The sequence below is a fragment of the Acomys minous genome (genome assembly GCF_964271855.1).
Source record: "Acomys minous genome assembly, chromosome: 2".
Taxonomy (NCBI): Eukaryota; Metazoa; Chordata; class Mammalia; order Rodentia; family Muridae; genus Acomys; species Acomys minous.
Window position 1 is genome coordinate 35,355,803 of NC_140484.1, and position 22,014 is coordinate 35,377,816.

A 22,014-nucleotide genomic window follows, 5' to 3' on the forward strand; every position below is an offset into this window, starting at 1 on the left:
CAGAGGCAGCCCCTACTCCCCATATTATGGAACCCACATGGAGACTGAGATGCCTATGGGCTACATCTGAGCAGCAGGTTTCAGGTCCTCTCAATGCATGGTCTTGGTTGGTGCATCAGTCTCTGCAGGCCCCTCTGGGCCCAGATTTGTTGGTTCTGTTGGTCTCCTTGTGGAGCTCCTGTCCCCTCCAGGTTCTTCCACCCCTCAACTCTTCCATTTTAAACTGTGATGTGAGACTATCAACAGACAGGTAGACAGACACTTAGACTGTGTCTATATATGAGTTGCTCCAACCAGATGGGCCCTGTATACCCATCTCACCCACTCCAGGATTTTGTGTTCTTGCCAAAAAGACCCCACAGCCCAACTGGACCCATTGTGGAACATATTCCTTATGTACTATATAAAACATTAATTGTGTAACTATAAATAGAGAACTATTTCAAACATAAAAGACTCATTAATTATACATTTTATTACAGAAATAAAGAACTTTATTTTGTTGATGATAAGGAGTAGCTACATTTTTTTTTTTTAAATCCTTGGAGAATTTAGAGTTTCCACAATAAAGCTTCCTAATAGAAAGCTTGGAGTCTTTTTCAGAGCTTCCAGGGGGAGTGTTTTGCAAGTGCAGCTTAGCTTCAATTAGCACAGAGTAACTGAGCTTGGTTACTAAGTCTGTGGCCATAAAAGGGGGGAAATTATGAAGTTAACAGCAGCTATGCAATAAGTACACACTAGTGATTAAGAAAATGGGAGCTAAAACAGCAAATTTGGGGGAAAAAATTACCATTGATGATGCTGGTATTGGAAAGACGATGACAATAAGAACATTCTTGTACTTTATTGGTGTCTAACTTGAAATCTCTTCTAGCAGGATCTCAGCAGACTCTTCCAAAAGTTTAAATGTTCCTATCCTTTCACATGACAATTCTTATGGGAATCTATGCTGTAAGATATTTAAAAAAAAAAAAAAAGGTTCAGGAATAGATGAACAAGTATCTATTCCAGTACTTTAGGTCATATACTTTACCCAGAAGTGAGGGTTGTAACTCATGCTGAGGAGTGAGAACTACCAAGTTCAGAGCCAGGATGCATTAGCAAGGCTTTGTCTTAGCAACAAGAGCTGGGAGAGGAGCTTACTGCTCAAGCCCTTTCTTTGGGGGAGGGGTGGGGGAAGTGTTTCGAGACAGGGCCTCTCTGTGTAGCTTTGGCTGTCCCAGACTCACTCTGTAGACCGGGCTGACCTTGAACTCACAGTGAAATGCCTGCCTCCGGGGATTAAAGGTGTATGCCACCACACCCCGGCTAGCGAGCACTTCCTTAGCATGCATAAGCCTCTGGGTTCAGTCCCAGGGGAGGTGGGGAGGCATGTTTTATTATAAAGGAAAAGCACATTACACAAACAGTCCTCATTAACAACGTGCGCACAAACACACACACACACACACACACACACACACACAGCTCTCTTTCTTATTCCTCCTAACTCAGTAGCAGTGAATTATGCACATTCAATTGCTCTTAAGGAGATCAGCCAACAATTGCAAATGAAACTCTTGATAGCATGGCATTATGAGTTCTACTATATTTGTCTTTTAGAAATGTTGCTATAAGTTTAAGTCACTATAAATATGGCATCCGAGGGAGGGCGGGAGAGAGAGCGAGCGAGTATGATTACAAGAACAATAATCTGTCAACGGGAGAGCAGTTGAGCCAATTGCACTACATGCAAGCTGTGAACAATCTGAACACTGACTATAAGGCATTGGGTAGACTGGAAAAGCTGTCACTGAGTCCCTTTCAGGAGCCATGTAAGCGAAGGAAGGTTTGTTTGTCACTGTCTATCACGGAGCAGCAAACAGCAGATACTCTCAGTCCATGGCAGCAGTAGCAGGAAGTGGCAGCTTTTTTTTCACAAGGAATCAGACAGGGAAAAAAGACTGTAGCTGAAGCCAGCCGTGGGGCTCACTACCTAAAGGTTCTATAGTACCGCAGGCTGGGAACCAAGTGCCAAAACCCTGAGCCTGGGAGGAATATCACAGATTCGAAGCATGGCACATAGAGTTGGTGAAGTCGGCACAGAAGCCTATTATGTGAAAGAACCAAGTTGCAACAAAACCTAAATAGTAGGATCCCACTTTTTATTAATTTGCTTTTGTGATGCCATGTCTGTGCACATGATAAGCATATGCTTAGCACAGAGTTCTACCCTCACCTCCAATGTGCACACATATCTGTGCCTTTTCATTGTATTGAGAGAAAAACATCAGATACATATGAAAAAATTATAGTATAGTTAACCCTAGCATGCAAAGATAGAAAATAGGAACGTTTGTGTTTTACCTTCTATAATTGAGGATTATTTAACTTTTCCTCAATGAACATGTGCTACAGTCTGATGGATTTTTCTTTTCCAAGTAAAGCAATGCTTTCTCTGTAAACACTTGTTTTCTGCTTGAGGACATTTTGAGTCAAATCAAGATCAGTGGAGTGTAGCTTCATAAGTTATAGCACTTGGAACATGGGTTCGATTATGTGTGGAGGCGAGAATGTGAATGGCTGTGACTGAAGCCACACTTGTGCTTATTTCTCGTGGTAACAGAACTGAGCTAGTTCCCCTCATCGGGAACTTGAGGCTCAGCTCACTGCTCTGCCATTCTCAAAGTACAACCTCCAAACATAACAAAGGAAGGCTGATTCATCTATTCTCACCTCAATAGAGGTCACACTCCTTTCTCTTAAGGGCACGATCTGACACCTGGCCATGGCATTTCTTTTCACATCTTATCACCAGAAATTAAGCTATATGCCTACACCTAGCGTCAAGAGAGCCAGGCAAAAATGCCCAATTAGAACTTCAGTTAGTGTGAACAGGGTTTCTCAGTCTTGAGAGTATCAGCTTTGTGGTAATTCTTCATTGTAGGGACCACCAGTGCTCCTGTGGGGTGTTGAGCACACCACTGGCCTCTAACCAACAGATAGCAGAAACTCTCCAACTGAAACAACCAAGATTATCTCCATAATCTTCCTGCTATCATGGGGGGAGGCAAAGTCCCCCTTCACTAAGAACAGCTGCTAAATAAGGACGAGTAGATGCTAAAAGCTTGTAGCAACACCTGTGAGAAGCATTTGTAACACACACACACACACACACACACACACACACACACACACACACAGAGAGAGAGGGGGGGGGAGAGAGAGAGAGATCAGTGCTTATGTAATGTTTTAGCTTTAAGGTTGACAGCTCCCTTTTCAGGAAATGTAACATCCTAAAATTCTGTGGCATTTAATTTTGATTGGTTTCAGAAGGTGGAGAAAAAATGCCAGTCCCTATTTTTTGCTATTGAATCTAAATTTGTGCTCGTGTCAAGTAAATATTATTTCCATTTCAACACATTAACAAGTGCAGTTTTGTTCCCCTGTGTGTAGAAGCGATATTAAGAATGTGTTAGGCCATATTTGTGATGAGTGTCTTCCATTTAAACTGTAACATTTGAAGAAGACTAATGCAGTGGCGTTCATAAGGCCACCCTGTCCTGAATCTTGCGGTTCACTTGCAATTGTTGGCAGATCTCCTTAAGGACAATTGAGTGTGCCTATGCCTAATCCACCACTGCTGAGTTGCAAATACCTTAGGAGTAGGCCTGGGGGGGGAGGGAAAATGGGGGGGAGGGAAAATGGGGGAGAGGGGGGTTGTTGATGTTGAGGAGTGTTTGTGTAGCCCACTTTCCTTTCCATGAAGCACGCCTCTCTGACAGGATTATCAGTGAAGCAGAGCCGACTCCAAGGGAACTGTGCACCATCTTTTCTTCATCCTACTTTCTCTACCAGCATTTGAGACACGGATGGTCCATCAAGCACTGGAGTCCTATTCAAAAGCTTCTCACTGAAAAGGGAAACTTAAATAGAAAATGTGTTTGCATTGGACTTCTTCCAAGATTGTTTTATGCGCAGTGTGTCAGAATGACCTTATCCCAAGGCAGTTCAACACACAGAATGCAAGCCCAGAAGTGGGCCTCATTGAAATGAGGCTATAATATTCTTAGTTTGAAAAAGTGTAATGGCTGGGAAAGAAAAAAGTATCAGAAAAGTAGTTGCCTGCCATGAAAGTAATACAACCCAAGGAAGTCATTCCTGGAAGGAATGATGAAAGGAGTCTGCCATTTCTGGCTGTTGTCATGAACAGAGACAGTGTGGAGAACAGGACCTAGAGGTGATGGTAGAGTGTTAAGAAGAAATGCAGAAAGGGGAATAGAAACCTGGCTTCCATGGATGGGAGCCCAAGAACACAAAGAAATTGTCAGTGATTTAGTTTGGCCCTGGTTGACTTATGTACAGACAGGAATGAGTCTCTGGCCTGTGACCAGTGCAACCACCTTTGTAGAATTTGTACCATCCCTTTCTAAACGCAGAGCGTAGAAGCAGCTGCAAAAACCCCAACTAGCCAGGAGAGATGTGATGTATTTGTTCCCCTACACAGGCGAATGTAGCGACCATCGTAGGGGGTAATTACAGATCTTGTGAGAACACCCAGCAAGAAGCAGTGTGTATATCTGGCAAGACTGGGGTGCCTGGGGCATCTTACAACTGAGCTCCTCACGGGGAGGGAGGGCCAGGGGGGGACCATCCTGTCCCTCCTCCATCCGGCATCCAACAGAAAAGAGGAGAAAAGCCCCTCTCCCTTCCTCCTCCATTAGATGCCTGTGGGTGCCCAGCAAGCTGGAGAGGGCATGGAGGCCACTGAAAGCACACCCAAGTCAGTCTCTTACTGAACTAGGTAAAGCATGCCAAATAGCCCTGTGAGGCTGTTTTTTATGGTTCTGCTCCCAGGTGCAAACAGGAGCAGTTTTATTCTGAGTTAACAGATAGATAGATATGTCCTAGACCTGCTGTAATTTTCATCTGAGCAAAGGTAGATTCCACCCAGAATATATTTAGAGAAACAGTTGGAGGGGCCGCTAAGTTATTTGTGATACTGTTCCCTAACAGCAATGGTTGCATGGGTTTACAGCATTGAGAACCTTTAAGATAGGAGAGAAACAAATCCCAGACTTACTCCCACTACAGAGATAATGTCCATTCGGGTACCTTTTTTTAGTCTCAGTTTCCTCTGTGGGTGCACACACATGCTTCTCCAAATTCCAGTGGGTCTGTTTTACATGATGCTGCTTAGACATAATACGACATTTTATTTCTCCACATTACAGGACAGTTTTTGTGCCGGTGGCTATAATTACATCAAGTCACTTTGTCAGATATTCGTAACTCAGATTGAGGTTTACATGTGAATCCCTGACTTGAATAGGAACAAGGAGGAGTTAGCCCAGGGAACTTGATGGTCCCCATTCGTGTGTGGAATGAGAGAGCCTCTCGTTGACATGCTCGTCACCCCTTCCTTCAAACTCCTCTCTGTGGTCCACTAAAGCCACCTCTCCTGAAGCATTGTCCCACTACCTTAGGTGCTGCTCCTTTGGAGCCCCCCTGACCCCCCCCCCCCCCCCCGCTGCTCCCTGTTTGGGTTGCTTCCCCCTGGTTTTCAGTAATAGCTACGTAACCAATCAGTGATTCCAGCACTCAACTTCCGCTCTGAGCACCTAACCTGCTTCTTACCTCAAGCAGGAAGACTCCTCATCTCTCTACAAGATGCATTCGTTTTTCACTCTGCCCTCCACAGTTCAGGGAAAGTGACCTTACTTCTCAGAACTGATAAAGAAAAGCATCCTTGGACGCTGTCGGTGCCCTCGGTCCCTCATTTCTGACTCACAGCAAGCCCTGTCTGTTTGTCTCCAAGATCCATCTCACACTTGACTTTTCTGTCCATCTTCTTGTTCATTAGACTTCTCTACGTCATTACCATCTCCACATGGACCATGCGAGTGCCTCCTAATCCCTCTCCCTCCCACCATCCCTCCCATCTGTTCTCCACACAGCATCCAGCGACCCTTTCCAATCAGACGCTACTTCCTCACATAAAATCCTTCACTGGTTTTTGCCATCTGTTGACCAGCACAACTGAAACGCATCAAACCCTTAGGATGCCTTCGAGGGCCCAGATCTACATCTGCCTACTCATTCCAGCCCCCTTATGCCAACTCTCTACCTGTTGCCCACAGTGCTTTGCTCCAGGTCTCTGCAATTTCCTTCTTCTAATGCTGAAAATGAGCTTCCCTCGCCCATGAATAGGACCTTTCCCTGCCACATGAAAGCCCATAATGTCACTTTGTTAAGGATGAGGATCCTGTTCAGGCCACTTCCAAATCCCTAGTTTGTAGAGAATTAATTAATTGCTTGACACATGGTAAACACAAGGCTAGGGTCCAGTGACACGACCTGCTATCTGGCCCATTGTCACCTCTCAAGCCTCAGCCCAGAACACTCCCTGGCTTGGCTTCTGTAAGTGGGTCTCCAACCCCTTAATCTCAGTGATGTCACACTGACCTTCCTGTCATCGATCACTGTTGTTATAGACATGTCTTGGTTTGATGTGTTTTCCTCCACCCCAGATCAGAAACTCCATGATAGCAAGCACCATGAGCTGTCTTTGACTCATGGCTTATCCAATGCCATGGGCTCTTAGATCTTGATTAAATGAACAGCAGCCAACTTTATGATGTGGTGGCAGCAGCTCTCCTCTGCCTAGCACAATGCTGGGGAAATGCCAGGGCTAGGCCTGGGATAGAGCAGGGTATATAGTACACAGGATAATAGGACCCTCAGCGCATCCATATCCTCGTTCTTGGAGCTCTGATCTTTGTTTGTTTTTGGTTTTTCAAGACAGGGTCTCTCTGTGTATCCTTGGCTATCCCGGACTCGCTTTGTAGACCAGGCTGGCCTCAAACTCACAGCAATCCACCTGCCTCTGCCTTCTGAGTGCTGGGAGTAAAGGCGTGGGCCACCATGCCCGGCTTGGAGCTCTGATCTTAACTACATGCAGTGTCTCACCACCTGAATTCTACAAGCCAATAGCCAGTTGCTGGATATCTGTCCCTTTCTTCTCCCTCACCTTTCTCCTTGGGACAAATGAGAAGACTAAGATTTGCTTCTTTAGTGCAACTGCAGGATAGGAGAGAGACCAAAAGCAGCACTAAAGCTACAGAAGTGAGGGACAGTAGTAGAAATCTCCCTGCCTCAACACAGATGGCCATCTTGCCGCAGAGATAGGCTCTATGACTACTTTCTATGGCCTGTTAATAAACATCTCTGATTTAGAGTTAGGATCTCTGGCTATCCTTACTCAAGGGCAGGCTGGCCACGAGCTGTCCCATCTTTTTCATGTTGCGTGTAGCTATCAAACAGAATGGAGGCGGTCAGGTTAAGACAGAGCTTCTAGAGGCAAGCTGCCTGAGGGCTGCACTTGCTCCGAGACTAAGGATGCTGACCGCTCATTCAGAAGTCTCATAAAAAGCAATAACATGACCACACATTTGTACTTTTGAAGCAGATATCTCTAGCAACATGTATCCAAGCTGTAAAACCATAATTAGTTCAGATTGCCTGAGGGGGGGAGGGTGAGGGAAACTGCTGTTGACATGGCATGTTTCAATACTTCCTTTCAAAGCCAGTAACATCAGATGGCTTATTAAGTGATCCAGTTTTCATAGACAGTGCTTTGTAGGAAGCAGTTTCCTGTAACCAATGTAAGGCCATTAAACCCTCGCTGTAGCTGGGATCATTGCTTTCCCTGTGGTGGCTCTCTGTAGGCATTCCATCTTACTGTTAGGATGCTCGTTATTTCATTGTTCAAGTGCTTTCCAGTGTCTGTTAGCTCCATCTTCAGCAGGGAAAAGTCACGTGTCAGGCAGATGTGTAAACTCATGTTCAACAAAAGATGGGGTCACTGAACTAGGAGCCTTCTAGAAGACCGGGGATTCAGCCCTGGCTCCAACATGAAGTGCTAGCCATGGGATCTAGAGCAGTTCATTCCAAGGTCCAGTTGAATCAATGCAATGGGCAATATGAATCCCTAGCCATGTACCAGCTCTGATGATCAAATATAATCATTAAAGGATTATAGTCTGAGGACTAGCGATGTAGCTCAATAGTAGAGCACTTGCTTGGCACGAACAAGGCACTATGTTCAATTCCTGGTACTGCTACAAACAGAGCTTGGAAAACTGCAGTGTATCACATGAATGCAAGCTGACACCCACCTTCCTTAGAATCCACATCAGACCTGGACAAGCCCCAGAAAGAAAGAAATGGTTTGTCTTTGTTATGCTTTGTGGCTCTATCTTTCTCCAAGTTTCCCGTGCTTAGTATCCAGGCAACACATTGCCTCCACTTATCCCTGTGAGGTCCAGAATTAAAAATAGATCGTGTTGCTGTGTTCTGAATCTAAGCCCATATTAAGCCTATACTAGAGGAGCCTACAGTCCCTCCTGGAGTTGGAAAGGGGACTGGTCATGTTCCAGGACTTTGGGAACACAGCACGCAGAGCCTGGCAGTGGAGACTTAAGCAGTGCAGAACGTATGAAAGCTGTCAGCTCACTGCAGTCTTGCTGGTATCCCAAAGAAAGGAAGGGAGCCCTATAGCTTCTAAACTGTGGGGAGAGAATGGCTGCTTATAGGAGGACAGCCACCAACACCTCAGACTGAACGCTCTTTGTCATAGTCAACACTTGCTGATCTGACAAACATGCACACATCAGGCAGGGTTTCAGAATGAATTCAGTTTTACAGTGCATCTTGCTGGACATGAAGCCAGAGCCTAATGCTCAATGGGAAAGTGGCCTAGAAGAATCATGTGTCATTGAATGCAAAGCAGGGACTTCCATGAAACAGACAGGATGCTCTCTAGTTATACCCAAACACGCCCATGTTAAAGCATTTTGTTTTCTGCACAGAGATTGGGACAGGAAGCATGTGGGGTGATTTGTTTCTACCAAGGCAGCCAGACACCGCCTCATATTAATACCTCCCCCATGTTACCAGTGATGCTAATGATGTGGTTTCCCAAGAGACTTGTGGACCTTTGTCTGGCTGCTGCCTACGGTTGGATGTGATTAGCAGCTAATTAAACATTTTTATCTCATTTCATCCAAAGGAATGGCTCCTTCAGGGCTCCTTCCTTTGCTGTGGACAAACATCTAGACTTAATAGAGAACCTCCAACTTTGACTCTTGGGTCATTTTGAAGAAAGAGATATAGAAGCATGCCCGCAGAGACACCTAACCATGCTGAGCCATTAGTGTACACCTGTAAAGAGAACCGTTGTCACCAAGCTCAGCTACTCTGTTAAGTGTGCTAAGGGTCTCTGCTGTTAGAAACCACAAAGCATAGCTGTCTATAACACAGCCACCCTTGTCTTAAGTCCTAAATCTACCTCCTCACCTTGTAGGAAGCTGCTAAACCTACCTGGGTCCATGAAATGGAGGTTGTGATGCAGGATGGAAATCCTTTACTTCAAACTCTTGGGACATGTTTTAGATATAAAATTGAGGAACGTTAACTAGGCATAATGAGATAGCTTGTGAACAGAAGCCAAGACCGAACACAAAATTTCTTTGACCCACGCTATGCGTAGTTCCCAGTGGTGGAGCATTTTGGATTTCAAATTTTCACATTGAGGGCGCTTACCAAGTATCACTCACCTCTCCAAGTTACTGGGAGGATAAATGGGTCAGCATAAGTCAAGGCCATTGAGAACCCTGTAAATGTTGTGGAAGTATGTGCTGTGTTGACGCTGGTAAAATTATTATTATCCATATGGTTGAGTATCTGTCACAAATGAGTTGCTCAAAAATGATTAACTTATTTCTATTTATTACTATGCTATTATTTCTCCCACCCAAGCACTTGGTTTTTAAGAGACATGAAAAGAAATTAATAGGATTACAATTTGTTTCGTTTTTTTTTTGGTCTTGTTCTGCTTATTTAACTAAACATGTCAGTGAGGTTCTTATTCCTCCAGGAACTCATAACTTAATCTCATACCATAGGAGAAATGTTGCTTTCAGTGTTCGTTGGAGCAAGAGGACATTATTTTACCCTGTTCCCAAGGTCTTGTTGCACATGTTCCAGGGGTGTGAACCACCATCCGTGTCAGCAGTGTCTCTGGTGACGTTCACAGCCCCTGAAGTCTGAGGGTTCTGGTCAAGGTTACAGCCTACCAGCAGCTGAGGGTGCCTTCTGTTCCCAGGGTAGGGAGCAGCAAGGAACACAGTACCCTTTCTGCTGACAGACTTGCACAGAGTGATAAAAGACTGCTCTCATGGCTCTGGAAAACAGCGTCTGGGGTGGACACAGAGTACAAAATGTACTGAGGCATGCAGTCTGTTTCAGGGCTAGACAGAATGTTCTGGGATGCTGGCTCCTCTGAAAAGCATTGAGCTTGTGACAGACCACCCAGAGTGATAAGTAGGAGATGCAATGGCTTTTGAGTCTTTATACAGGGTTAAAATGAAAGAAATCCATCTCTTCCTTCAAAATTCAGAGCTACCGGTACAAAAGGTCACTGACACCAACCGCTGGCATCACAGAATGTAAGGAAGGAGCGTTAAAATAACAGCGTTGTTTTTTCAGGCGCTAGATGAACTTAACACTCAATCCTTTGCATCTTGCTTCCTGTAGTCTTAAGTCAAAGGGTATGTGGGGTAAAAGCCACCCGACAACATGAAAACATTTTCCCGTGTTCTACATGGTCCAACATGTGGATAGATGTCCTCAGATGAAGAACGACAGATGTTTAGAGTGGAAGAAGCCAAATGCTTAAATGAGGATTCAAGGAGTTGCTCTTACTCATTCTGAACAGTACTGGTGGAGTGTAGCCATTTCAGGCAAAATCAACAAGTACTAATGTGGGACTCACCTGTGTTAAATGTCAGTTTGGGGCTTCAGTATTGGATGACTGAAGATGACGAGGCCTTAGGAAAAGAATCAGATATTGGATATAGAGTGGACAGGTTCTAGGACACTACCATATGTGCAAGGTGGTAGAATAGCATCCAAATAGACTGAGAAGATCTGAGAGCCGTATGCATGGAGATGAGACTGGAAGGGCTTAATACTAGACTGTTACCATTGGCAACAACAGCAAAGGACTGTGAGGATCACAAATCAGACTTGTTACTTCAGTTTCAGAAGATAGATAGACTCTGGTGCTCCCAGTTTGATCACTTCCCCTTGGTAGGGAGGTCCTGCAGGCACACAGAAGAAGAGGATGCAGGCTATGCAGATGAGACCTGATAGGCTGTGGTCATTTGGTGGGGGAGGAGGGTTCCTTCTGTCAGAGGTCTAAGGGAGGGGAATAGGAGGAAAGGAAAGTGGGAATGGGAAGATACAAGCGAGGGAATAGTAATCAGGATGTGATGTGAATAAATTATAATACTTATTAAAAAATAGACTCTAAGAAACCAGGAGGAAGCGACTAGAGAGACCATCAGGAAAGCTGGACGTGGCTGCAGAACCTAGTCCTCCTCACTGAAGCAAGAAAAAAAATCTTCTTAAGGAGAGGTGTTCTTAGATACTAAAAAAGAAAGAAGAAAGAAAAAAGAAGAAAGGCTGGAGGGAGTTGGGGATCAGTGTTGGATTTACAAGATGAAAATATTGCCTGGGAAAAATAGAAAGGGTTTCCTTTTTAATGTACTGGTTCATCTTTATTCCATTCATTTTAGTTGGAGTTTCTCAGACGTTTGGAGCAGGCTAAATCTTTGCGGTAGGAACTTTCCAGTGCACTACAGGATGGCTAGACCCACTTGGTATTTTTAGCACCGACAACACACCAGTTGTGATAACCGAAACCTCTGCAGACATTGTCAGATGCCTCTGGTTAAGAACCACTCGTTTAACTTGTTGTTTTCTGCTGTGGTTTGTGGTTCTGTATTAGAACTGCCAGACATAAAAAGATACCACATGCTAAGGTCAGTGTACTGAGATGCTGAAGGAACAGCTCCATAGACAAGCACCTGCTTCACAAACCCTGAGTTCAGATCCCTGGCACCCACATAAAAAAGCCAGACTTGGCACAACCAGCTTTGGGGAGCTAGAAGTGGGAGGACCCCTGGAACTGGGTTCGTGAGCTCCAAGGTCAGTGTCTCAAAAGGTAGGGTAAGGAACAGTCAAGGAAGATATTCAGCATCGACCTCTGACCCCCACAGGCATGTGCACACACACGCACCATGTATATACTCACACACAAACAGGTACATATGCACACAGAAGAATGTATTCTAGAGCCAATAAGACATGTCAGTGGTACAAACCTGATGGCCTGAGTTTAATCCTTGGAACCCATGTTTAAAAAAAAAAAACAGATGTGCCAGGGTGGGTGGGGAACCAGGAGCGGTCCTCCCTTCTCTGAAGAGAAGGAAAGGGAGAAATAGTGGGGGAGGGGTGTGGGGGGTAGAACCAGGAAAAGGGGAAGGTGTCCATAAAGTGATTAAATAAATTAATAAATAAAAATTAGTATCTTTATTCTACATCTTTTATCACAGATCAATGAAGAAAAATTCAATTACAGATCATTTCCAAGACCAGTAGACAATTTGTTAAAATTAAATTTTATGTGAACATCAAAAACTCCAATAATTTTCTCTCTATATCACTTCTTATGAAAAAAATAAGGTTTGTTGTTGTTGTTGTTGTTGTTGTTGTTAGATAAATCCAACTATACCATTTATCTTTGGGTAGAACCCATAATGCTCCTTATTGAAAGTGTTCCATGATGTTTCCAAGTTCTTAGTAAAATAAAGATAAATAGTTTAACCTGTTAACCTTAGGTACACTGTGTATGCAAGATGTCACACGTACAAAAATAACCTCATGGTGTGGCGGTTGCTTTTCCTCAGGGTGACCAAAATGCCTGGCCTAGGTTACCTAGAGGAGGAGAGCTCGTTATGACTCCTGCTGTCAGAGGGCTCTGCATCATGACGTGAGGGAAGGGAGGAGCAGATGTGTGGCACTGGACACACACGCCTACAGCTACACCTACACTCTTCACCTACAGCTAGATAGGCACAGAAAAAGGGACCTGAGGCAGGGCCAGAAGATGAGCCTGCCCCAGTGACCTATGTCCACCAGCGAGAGGCCATGTTCCAAAGGGTCCACATCCTCCCAGTGTAGCAGCTGAGGCCAAGTGATCAAATGCACGAACCTGTGGGGGACATTCCACAGTCAGTACGAGAAATCACCCGAGGAGAAAGATCCTTACTAGGTTTACTAAGCCCCAACTTGCTACCATTTGGGAACAAGGAGAAAGTTGCCGCACCCTCCAGTTTGCTGCCTGTGACCTTGAGCAAAACCCTCCAAGCTAACGTGGTGCCGTGTTTTCTCTGCAGACCGCATCCTCAGCTATTAAAGGTGCTATCCAGCTGGGAATCGGATACACAGTGGGGAATCTCACTTCCAAGCCGGAACGCGATGTCCTCATGCAAGACTTTTACGTGGTGGAAAGTGTGTTCCTACCCAGGTAAAAACATTGTATTAATCTGAGATGATTCCATGTTGAGGAAAGTTCACTTTGACATCCTTTTGTTGAAGGACTTTTGTACCCTGCTCTTGTCTACATGTACTGGTCTACAGGGCAAGTTCCAGGACAGCCAGGACTACACAGAAAAACCCTGTCTCGAAAGGAAAAAAAAACAAAAACACACAGGCCTCCAGGGGTAGCAGGCATGCACATGGTGCACATACATGCATAAAGTCAATACACAAAATAAAAGCAAATAGATCTTTTTAAAAAAAAATGGTTAATTAATTTTAAAAATAGACCAGAGGGACTACAAATGGCCTTGCATCTGAATTAAGCCATTAAGTTGTCTTTTCTGATGGCTTTGACTTAAATTTCCTTGAGAAAAATGTGAGATCAGGCTGCTATTTTGACACCATGTTTGCAAAAACACCAAAGTTATTCATACATCTTTCAGTCTGTGGAACAAAAAACATAAATTGTTTAAAATCAAACACATGGGCTGATGCGATGGCTCAGTAGGCATTTGCCTCCAGGCCTCTTTGCCTGAGTTTGATCCCCACGGCTCACAAGGTAGGAAGAGAGAAAGCCATGTCTCACAAGTTGTTCCCTGACCCACCCTCACACCATGGTATGTGTGCCTGAGTGTGGGTACACGTGTGTGTGAACACACAAAATAAAGGCAATAAAAATATTTTTTAAGATAAATATATGTGGCGGTGGATAACAGTGATGGAACTGTATACCTGATTGAAACGTCTCTATGCTGTGTCAACTATGCTCTAATTAGTAAAAAAAAGTCAACTCCACCATTACAAAAAAAAAAATCATTGTTCGATTGAACTAGACTAGAAAATAAAGACATGCTCCCTGAGGGTGCTTGGTTTGCCTTTATGGCTATAAGGATTGGCTTTTCAGACACAATTGTATGTTCGAAATGAACCATCTTGTTGTTTATGACTGGGCTTGGTCAATAACCATCCTTCATTGTCTGTGGGGGTGTGTTCTAGCATCCCCAAGCATCAGAAAACCTATCCATGCTGACGTCCCTTAAGTAGCACAAAAATGGCATGTGACCTGTATGCATGCTCCTGCACACTTTTTATTGCATTTATTTTCATTTATATAGGTATGAACATGTGAGCATGCACCTTGAAGAAATTGGTTCTGTCATTCTACCATGTAGATTCTAGGGATCAAACTCAGGTCTTTTAGGCTTTTCAGGAAGTGGCTTCACCCACCTAGTCATGTAAAGAGTCCTGACCTTACTTCACAGCATCTCTAGGTGTCTCATGCTACCTACCTACCTACACTGTGAATAGTTGCTTATTGTGCCATTCAGGGACTAATAGCAAGATAAACAAATATTCATGATCAATGCAGATGGAATCTTTTAAAACTTTTTGATCCATAAATTTGTGAATGTGTGGTTGGGTAAACACCCACCTGGCGGGCTGTGTATGTGCCCCTTTTGTTCTTGGGGAATTTGTTACAAACCTGTGACCTCTTTGTGAGGAAGAGAAAATGATGGCGTTTTTATCTTTTTCTTTTTGAGTAGGAAGCTAACGTTGTAAACTTAGTTGTAAGTTGTCTCTCAGTGTTTGGGAGACAGAGGCAGGTGGATCTCTGACTTGGAGGCTAGCCTGGTATACAGAGTGAGTTCCAGGACAATTGGAGCTGCATAATAAGACCCTGTCTTAAAAGGGCAAACAAGAGCTGAACATGGTGTCGCACGCCTTTAATCCCAGCACTCAGGAGGCAGAAGCAGGTGGATTGCTGTAAGTTCGAGGCCAGCCTGGTCTACATAGTGAGTCCAGGACAGCCAAGGCTAACACAGAGAGACCCTGTCTCGAAAAAAAAAACAAAACAAAAACAAAAAGGCAAACAAATAAAATATAGCATTTCATACATTTGTTGTGTGTGTGTGTGTGTGTGAATGTATCTCCCCATGCCCACATTTCTTTTTTCTTTTTTCTTTCTTTCTTTCTTTCTTTCTTTCTTTCTTTTTTTTTTTTTTTTTGGTTTGGTTTGGTTTTTTGAGACAAAATTTCTTTGTGTAGCCTTGGCTGTCCTGGACTCGCTTTTGTAGACCAGGCTGACCTCAAACTCACAGCGATCCGCCTCTGCCTCCCAAGTGCTGGGATTAAAAGCGGGCGCCGCCGCCACCACCCAGCCTCCCATGCACATATTTCTAAACTCATCTGAGGATGTAGGTCAGGGTAGGTGGCCAGGACAGGTACTGGTTGTAAGCAACTGAAACATCCTGAGTTCTTTGGTGTCCTCCATCTTAGAGAACTAAATGATTGAAATAACACACTGTTTAATTTATTTTTTAACAATATTTTTATATGTATTGGCATTTTTCCTTCATATACGTCATGCACTACTTGCATGCCTGATGCCCTCAGAGGCCAGAAGGAGAGGACATTGGATCCCTTGAAGCTTGAGTTAGAGACATTTGTAAGCCACCATGTTTGTGGTAGAAATTGGATCTGGGTCTTCTGCAAGAGCAGCCTGTGTTTTTAACCACTGAGCCATCTCTCCAGCCCCTGAAAAGCTGCTTTAATTCACTTCCACACTGAAGCAACAGAATCGGTTTCCCTTAGCAACCAAATGCATTGTGTTGTTTTTCTTTTTTCTTTTTTTTTAAAAAATCACTCAGAGCTATTTTTAGATATCACATGTTTATTCTGCAGATCATTTCATTTTGTAGATGGCCACAGGCCTGGACATTTAAGATTTGAGGAAGATAGAACAGTCTAGAACAGACCCTGTCCCGTCTTTGGTTACTTGGTTCTCCAAATTCAGAGTAAATAAGTAAAAAGAATCATGAGCATGAGGTGTCCCTGGAGAGACACTCTGGATAAATTTTCATTACTGGTGGCATAGAGCAGGAAGATATTTTATACCATTTGTACCATGCACCATGAATTTGAGGTGGCGATGGAAAGCAAGCTTTAGATACCTGCTGTCAACCAAACATGCTTTTGTTCATGTGGCGTACGATGTATATGGTTATAATTAAGCTTAATTGGTTTTTGAGACAGGGTCTCACTGTGTAGCTCTCATTGTCCTGGAACTGACTAAAAATACACCAGGCTGGCCTCGAGCTCACAGAGAAGACCTGCCTGCATCTGCCTCCAGAAATCTGGAATTAAAGGTGTACGCCCCCACACCACCTAGCTTACTCTTAATACCTTTCACGTTTAAAAAAAAATGGCATATAAAGTAATCAATATCCCTAAGATCTTAAGTCACTTAACACACAAGTAAATGGTAAAGCTGGGACTTGAACCCAGGGTGCCTGGCCCCGAAGCTCTACTCTTTCTGTCCTATGGTCACACAGCTCTGGAGAAGTATTTCGGGCTTCTTTGCCCATAAGAATCTGTGCTGCTCCCTTCTCTTTTGTAGGAGATAGTGTTGCGGATTATGCTCCGTTCTGGCAGCTGTGTTCCAAAAGCTGAGAGCACAGCTTAAAGATCATTCCATCCTTATGGATAATTACCTGGCTTGACACAGAAGCCTATAACCCAGGGCTGGAGAGAAAGGGTCAGGTTCTTTAGCCAGCCAGCATAGCTGCCTTGATGCTTTCAGGTGCACTAAGAGACCTTGTCTCAAATAAAGGGGAGAACAGTCCAGGAAAGACACAGTGTATGAGCCTTTGCCCCCTACATGTACATGCACATATGCACACACATACACACACATGCATATATACATATTCGCATGTGCACAGCCACACTAACAAGTACATATACCACAGACAACACAACACACAGAATTATATTTTTTGAGGGAACAATGTTCACCTCTTTGACCTGGAGGTACACTAATGTACATGCACACGCACACATATGTGTGTGTATGTGTATCATTTTTGTTTGCACACAACACACACAATTATAATAATAACAAATTCTGATGTTTTGTTTAACCTCAAGAAGAGAAACAGCCCTGTAACCGTTTATGAGCTGTGGGACTATACTAAGATAGAAATTGACAGGTCTTCCTACCTACATCAGTGGTTCTCAACCTGTGGGTCATGACCCTGTGGAAGTCAAAGAACCCTTTCACAAGCATTGCCTAAGACCACCCGTGTATCAGATATTTATATTACAGTTCATAAGAGTAGCAAAATTGCAGTTATGAAGTAGCAACAAAAATAATTTTATAGTTGGGGTCATCAAAACATAAGGAACTGTACTAATGGGTCACAGCATTAGGAAAGTTGAGAGCCACACTGCTTTAGATCATAGGATATTTTAAAAATTATTTCATATGAGGTCTGGAAGAGTGGTTCAGTAGTTAAGAATCTGGCTGCTCTTCCAGGGGACATGGTTCAATTCCCAGCACCCACATGGCAACTCACAACTCATTAACTCCAGTTCTAGGAGATCTGACACCCTAGTCAGGTCTCTGAGGGCAGTGCACGTATGTGGTGCACAAACATAAATTATTTAAGCAAAACACCCATACAGATATAACCAAAATATATTTTTAAAATCCTTTTTAACTATTTCAAATGTTTCTACTTATAATTACTTATCCAGTATCTAACATTCAGGACCAAGAAATGGTCCACACTAAGCTCAAGATCTCATTAAAACATCGTAATATGATTTCACTAGAGAAGATTGGTAACTTCCCAAGGAAGGAAAAGTGCAGAGAGGAGGAATGTCTGACACTTGACACCCCCACCCCCATCCATGATTGGCAGGGGATGCCAGTGTGGAGTGGCCCCTCACCATGTCAAGGTCTTGGCCGTTGTGAAAGGGAACTTCACGACCTCTCTGAGCAGACAGTAATTTTTGTCTAGAGGTTAAATTGGCCCAGGACTAATAGAGATAGAATTTGAAATTGAAATTGTCTTTGCTAATGTTCTTTCTCTCTCTCTCTGTCTGTCTCCTGAACTGCAGTGAAGGGAGCAACCTGACCCCAGCACATCACTACCCAGACTTCAGGTTTAAGACCTACGCTCCACTGGCCTTCCGATACTTCCGAGAACTCTTTGGTATCAAGCCTGATGATTACTTGGTAAGAGCCGGTCGGTTTTCCTTTCTACAGAATGCATGACGTTATCTAAAATAGCAGCGGTGACAAGTGCCTGTCTCTTAGAAACCTCGGGAACATAGTAGACTTTCCAAGTTTTATGATGTTTACATATTTGGCTTCAAAAATGCAATTTGATGCCATAGCTCTTAACAGATAGTTATAAAATCTGCTGTGACAGTTAATACTTCAATAACTGTGATATTACCGCTTTGGGTAATTAGCCTAACAGATACCTTATAATTAATTTAAAAGACTTGTAAGTTTTACTGATTAGATTCTATTTGAATGTCTCCCTGTTCTATTGGTCTTATCTCAGACCTTATCCACGGGTCTCAAGTCTTATACACAACCTTTCACCTTGACCTGTAATTTCAGACATTTAAAAGAAGCTGCCTAGTTTTGTTCTCCACATTTCTTCCTGAAATCACTCTCTGTCTGTCTGTCTGTCTGTCTGTCTGTCTGTCTCTCTCTCTCTCTCTCTCTCTCTCTCTCTCTCTCTCTCTCTCTCATTTTTACAAAACAAGGTTTCTCTGCGTATCCCTGGCTGTCCTGGAATTCAATCTGTAGACCAGGTTGGCCTCCAACTCAGAGATTCACCTGCCTCTACCTCTGCCTCTGCCTCTTGGGTGCTGTGATTAAAGATGTGTGCCACTACCACCAGACCCTGCAGTCTCTTTTTAAACATATTTTCACATGTACAGGGGGAACACTCTGTCCTCATCTCTGTCTCTTCTCTCTGCCCTCCCTCCATCATAACAGGAGGCACAGACACAGCAGCCCGTGTGTGATGTGCAGTGTAACCTTCAGGTTTCTCTTGTTCCTATTCAGAGAGCTCAGTGTTTGGTTTTGTTTATGTTTTTGGGTTTTTCGAGACAGGATTTCTCTGTGTAACCTTGGCTATCCTGGACTCACTTTGTAGAGCAGGATGGCCTTGAATTCACAGCGATCCACCTGCCTCTGCCTCCCAAGTGCTGGGATTAAAGGTGTGCACCACCACGCCCAGCTTGAGAGCTCAGTTTTTCTTGAGAGGAGCTGCTCACCTCATAAGTTAGTCACTGTTAACACCTTGGAGCTTTAAAAAAGTTGTTTTTAAAGGAACCATAGAAAGGATGCCTCTAACAGTCACTATTTTCCCTGGATGATCTCAGTAAGATTTTGGGACGCCCTGGAACAGTGCCTTTTGGGGGTGGTACAACCGCATTTGTCACTGCTATAGAATGCTTTGACTTCATCTTACAAAAACGGATAAGATATGAAGAGCAATTCAAAGCTGGTATCTGCTCCCTGCTCATAGAAACCCATCTCTTTAGTCGGTCCTTTAGAAAATAATGATTTCTTTGTGTACATATGTGTGCGTGGTATTCGCATGCTTGTATTTCTGCATGAGGCCATGCACATGCTACGCTGTGTGTGGAGGTCAGAGAACAACCTTGAGTGGAGAGGAAGTGCCTTTCATTGCTTGCCACTACACTCTATACTAGCTGCCCTGCACTAGTTGGCCTGTGACCTACTGGGATAGTCTCCTGTCTCCACCTCCAATCTCCTTGAAGGAGTGCTGGCATTAACAGACACCACTGTATCTGCCACAGGTTTGTGGCAAGCACTTTTACACACCGAGCCATTTACCCCAGCCCGGAAAGTCAGGATTTCTTCACAGTGATACAAGATGCACAACTAAGTCTCTACAGGACAGAGATGATGAAGCATCTGAGCATCCTGACCTCTGCAAGTCCCAGTGGCTCTCTCTGCCTCACTGCCCCTCTGAAATACTGGCAACACGCCATCACCCCCAGCTTGAGCATATGTGCCTGTTCTGGAGGTGGAAGGAAAATTCTTGGGTTTCTGGTCATTTGGTAATTCCCTCTGAATATCGTTAAACTTGTGAGCAGCCAAAGAGATACCACAACTGGCTAATAAAGGCTTCTGTCACAGCACTGGGTCTGGTGTGACAAGATGCTCATCTCAGGCCTACGGTGGCCATCGTCTCACAGCCTGGGAAGCTCAGCCTGAGCACTTCTGACCACACACAGTTGCTTGCTTTGGGGAAGTGCTTTTCCGAGCAACTTCTCACACAGCTTACACGCGTTCTTTAATGAGTCTTTAAGCCGGAGAAGTATTCTTCATTGAGTAGGACTTACAATGGAGCCTGGGAGATGAAACCAATGAAAAGGTCCTCATCGGTCTGCCTGGTCTCCAGGTGTTATCAAGACCCTTTCCAATGGCCCCTGCTTCTCACCCACCAAGTCACAGGCAGCGAGCATGGTCCCCCAGGAGCCGCTCTCCAGCCATTACAGGGTGATTGTCCATCCTGAAGAACCCAGCTGAGTGTGAGACAAGCCCAGTCCATCTCTCAACATACATTTTGAAGCAAACAAAGCACATGGCTCCAAAGAGTCCCTGTAAGGAAACAAAGGGTGTGACACAAATACCAAGTCCCAGCGTCTGTCGAGTGGGGCCGTTGAGACCCACACTGTGAGGAAAAGTGGCTGTAAGTAGGGGGAAGAGAGAAGAGACCACTAATGAGTGATTGCCAGGTTCGTAGATAGATTTGAAATCACACCCTTGTTATTTTGTACTGTGGTGTCTGGGTTTCTGCCAGAGTTATTGTGTCTGTGTTCTCGGTTTCATTAAAATTCTCCGTGTGCTTTGCTGATGACAGGTTTCAGGTCTAAGCGTGTGTGATTTGGATAGGGAGGCAGCGGGACACGGTGCTTCCAAGTGCATAGCGTTATGAACTCTTCCTTATTTTTCTTTCTAGACAAGCACCTCCCACCAAGAGGCTCAGGGCGTGTCCATCTCTGCTGCAGCGACAAGCTGTTTGCTCTTTACTTCCCCTCCAGCTATTCACAAATCCAGTGTAACTCATAGGAGTTGCTCATGGGAACTTTTAGGTTTACCTACACCAGTAAGAGCGAAAGCCCAGTGAGCATTGTGCAGCATCAGGGAAGTAGGAAGCGAGTTCATCTGTGGCATGTGGTACAGGTTTACATTGTTAGGTTGCATGGCAGAGCCCCCTGGGATGTATGTTCTTTCCGGTAGGTATAGCAGGGAGGCCTAGCAGAAAATTGACAGGAGAAGAGGCATGCACTTGAGCAGCCTTCACAAATGCCTGGACATGGGGACTTGCTGATCATGGCCGATTCAATTCTCTTTGTCCTTTCAAATCAGCCTTTTAGAGGTTGCTGAGAACATGGCGATGAAGCTCTAGGGCTCTGGAGTGGAAAACATATCCTTTCTGGTATCATAGTCTCCGTTATTTACACACTGGTGGTGTGCTATCCATAATGTTAATTCAAAACTTTACCAAAATAGGCCAAACAACTGACCACTGATAGTCTTCTAATTGACATAATGAGAGAGTAGTTGACAAAGAACTGAGCAAGTCATTCCCATAATAGGTCAGTGCTAATAGAGAATTTGGAGATTCAAAATTTTTTATGAATATATCATTTTTTAAAAAGTACAGAAGAGAGAAGGGGAAAGATAGGAGTTGCCAATGGCTTAGAAATAAACACTTGTGCTTCTTTCTCTTCTTGCACAAACATGTCTCC

General features: G+C 44.1%; 1 protein-coding gene across 3 annotated transcripts in view; it reads left to right on the forward strand.

Moving 5' to 3' along the window:
- PIP5K1B (phosphatidylinositol-4-phosphate 5-kinase type 1 beta) overlaps positions 1-22,014 on the forward strand; it is a 257,803-nt gene that overhangs the window by 143,585 nt on the left and 92,204 nt on the right. For all 3 annotated transcript variants that reach the window (XM_084771731.1, XM_084771732.1, XM_084771730.1), the window contains 2 exons: positions 13,281-13,411; positions 18,328-18,445. In XM_084771731.1, the coding sequence (XP_084627857.1) occupies positions 13,281-13,411; positions 18,328-18,445 (249 nt within the window). The remainder of the gene's footprint in view (positions 1-13,280; positions 13,412-18,327; positions 18,446-22,014) is intronic.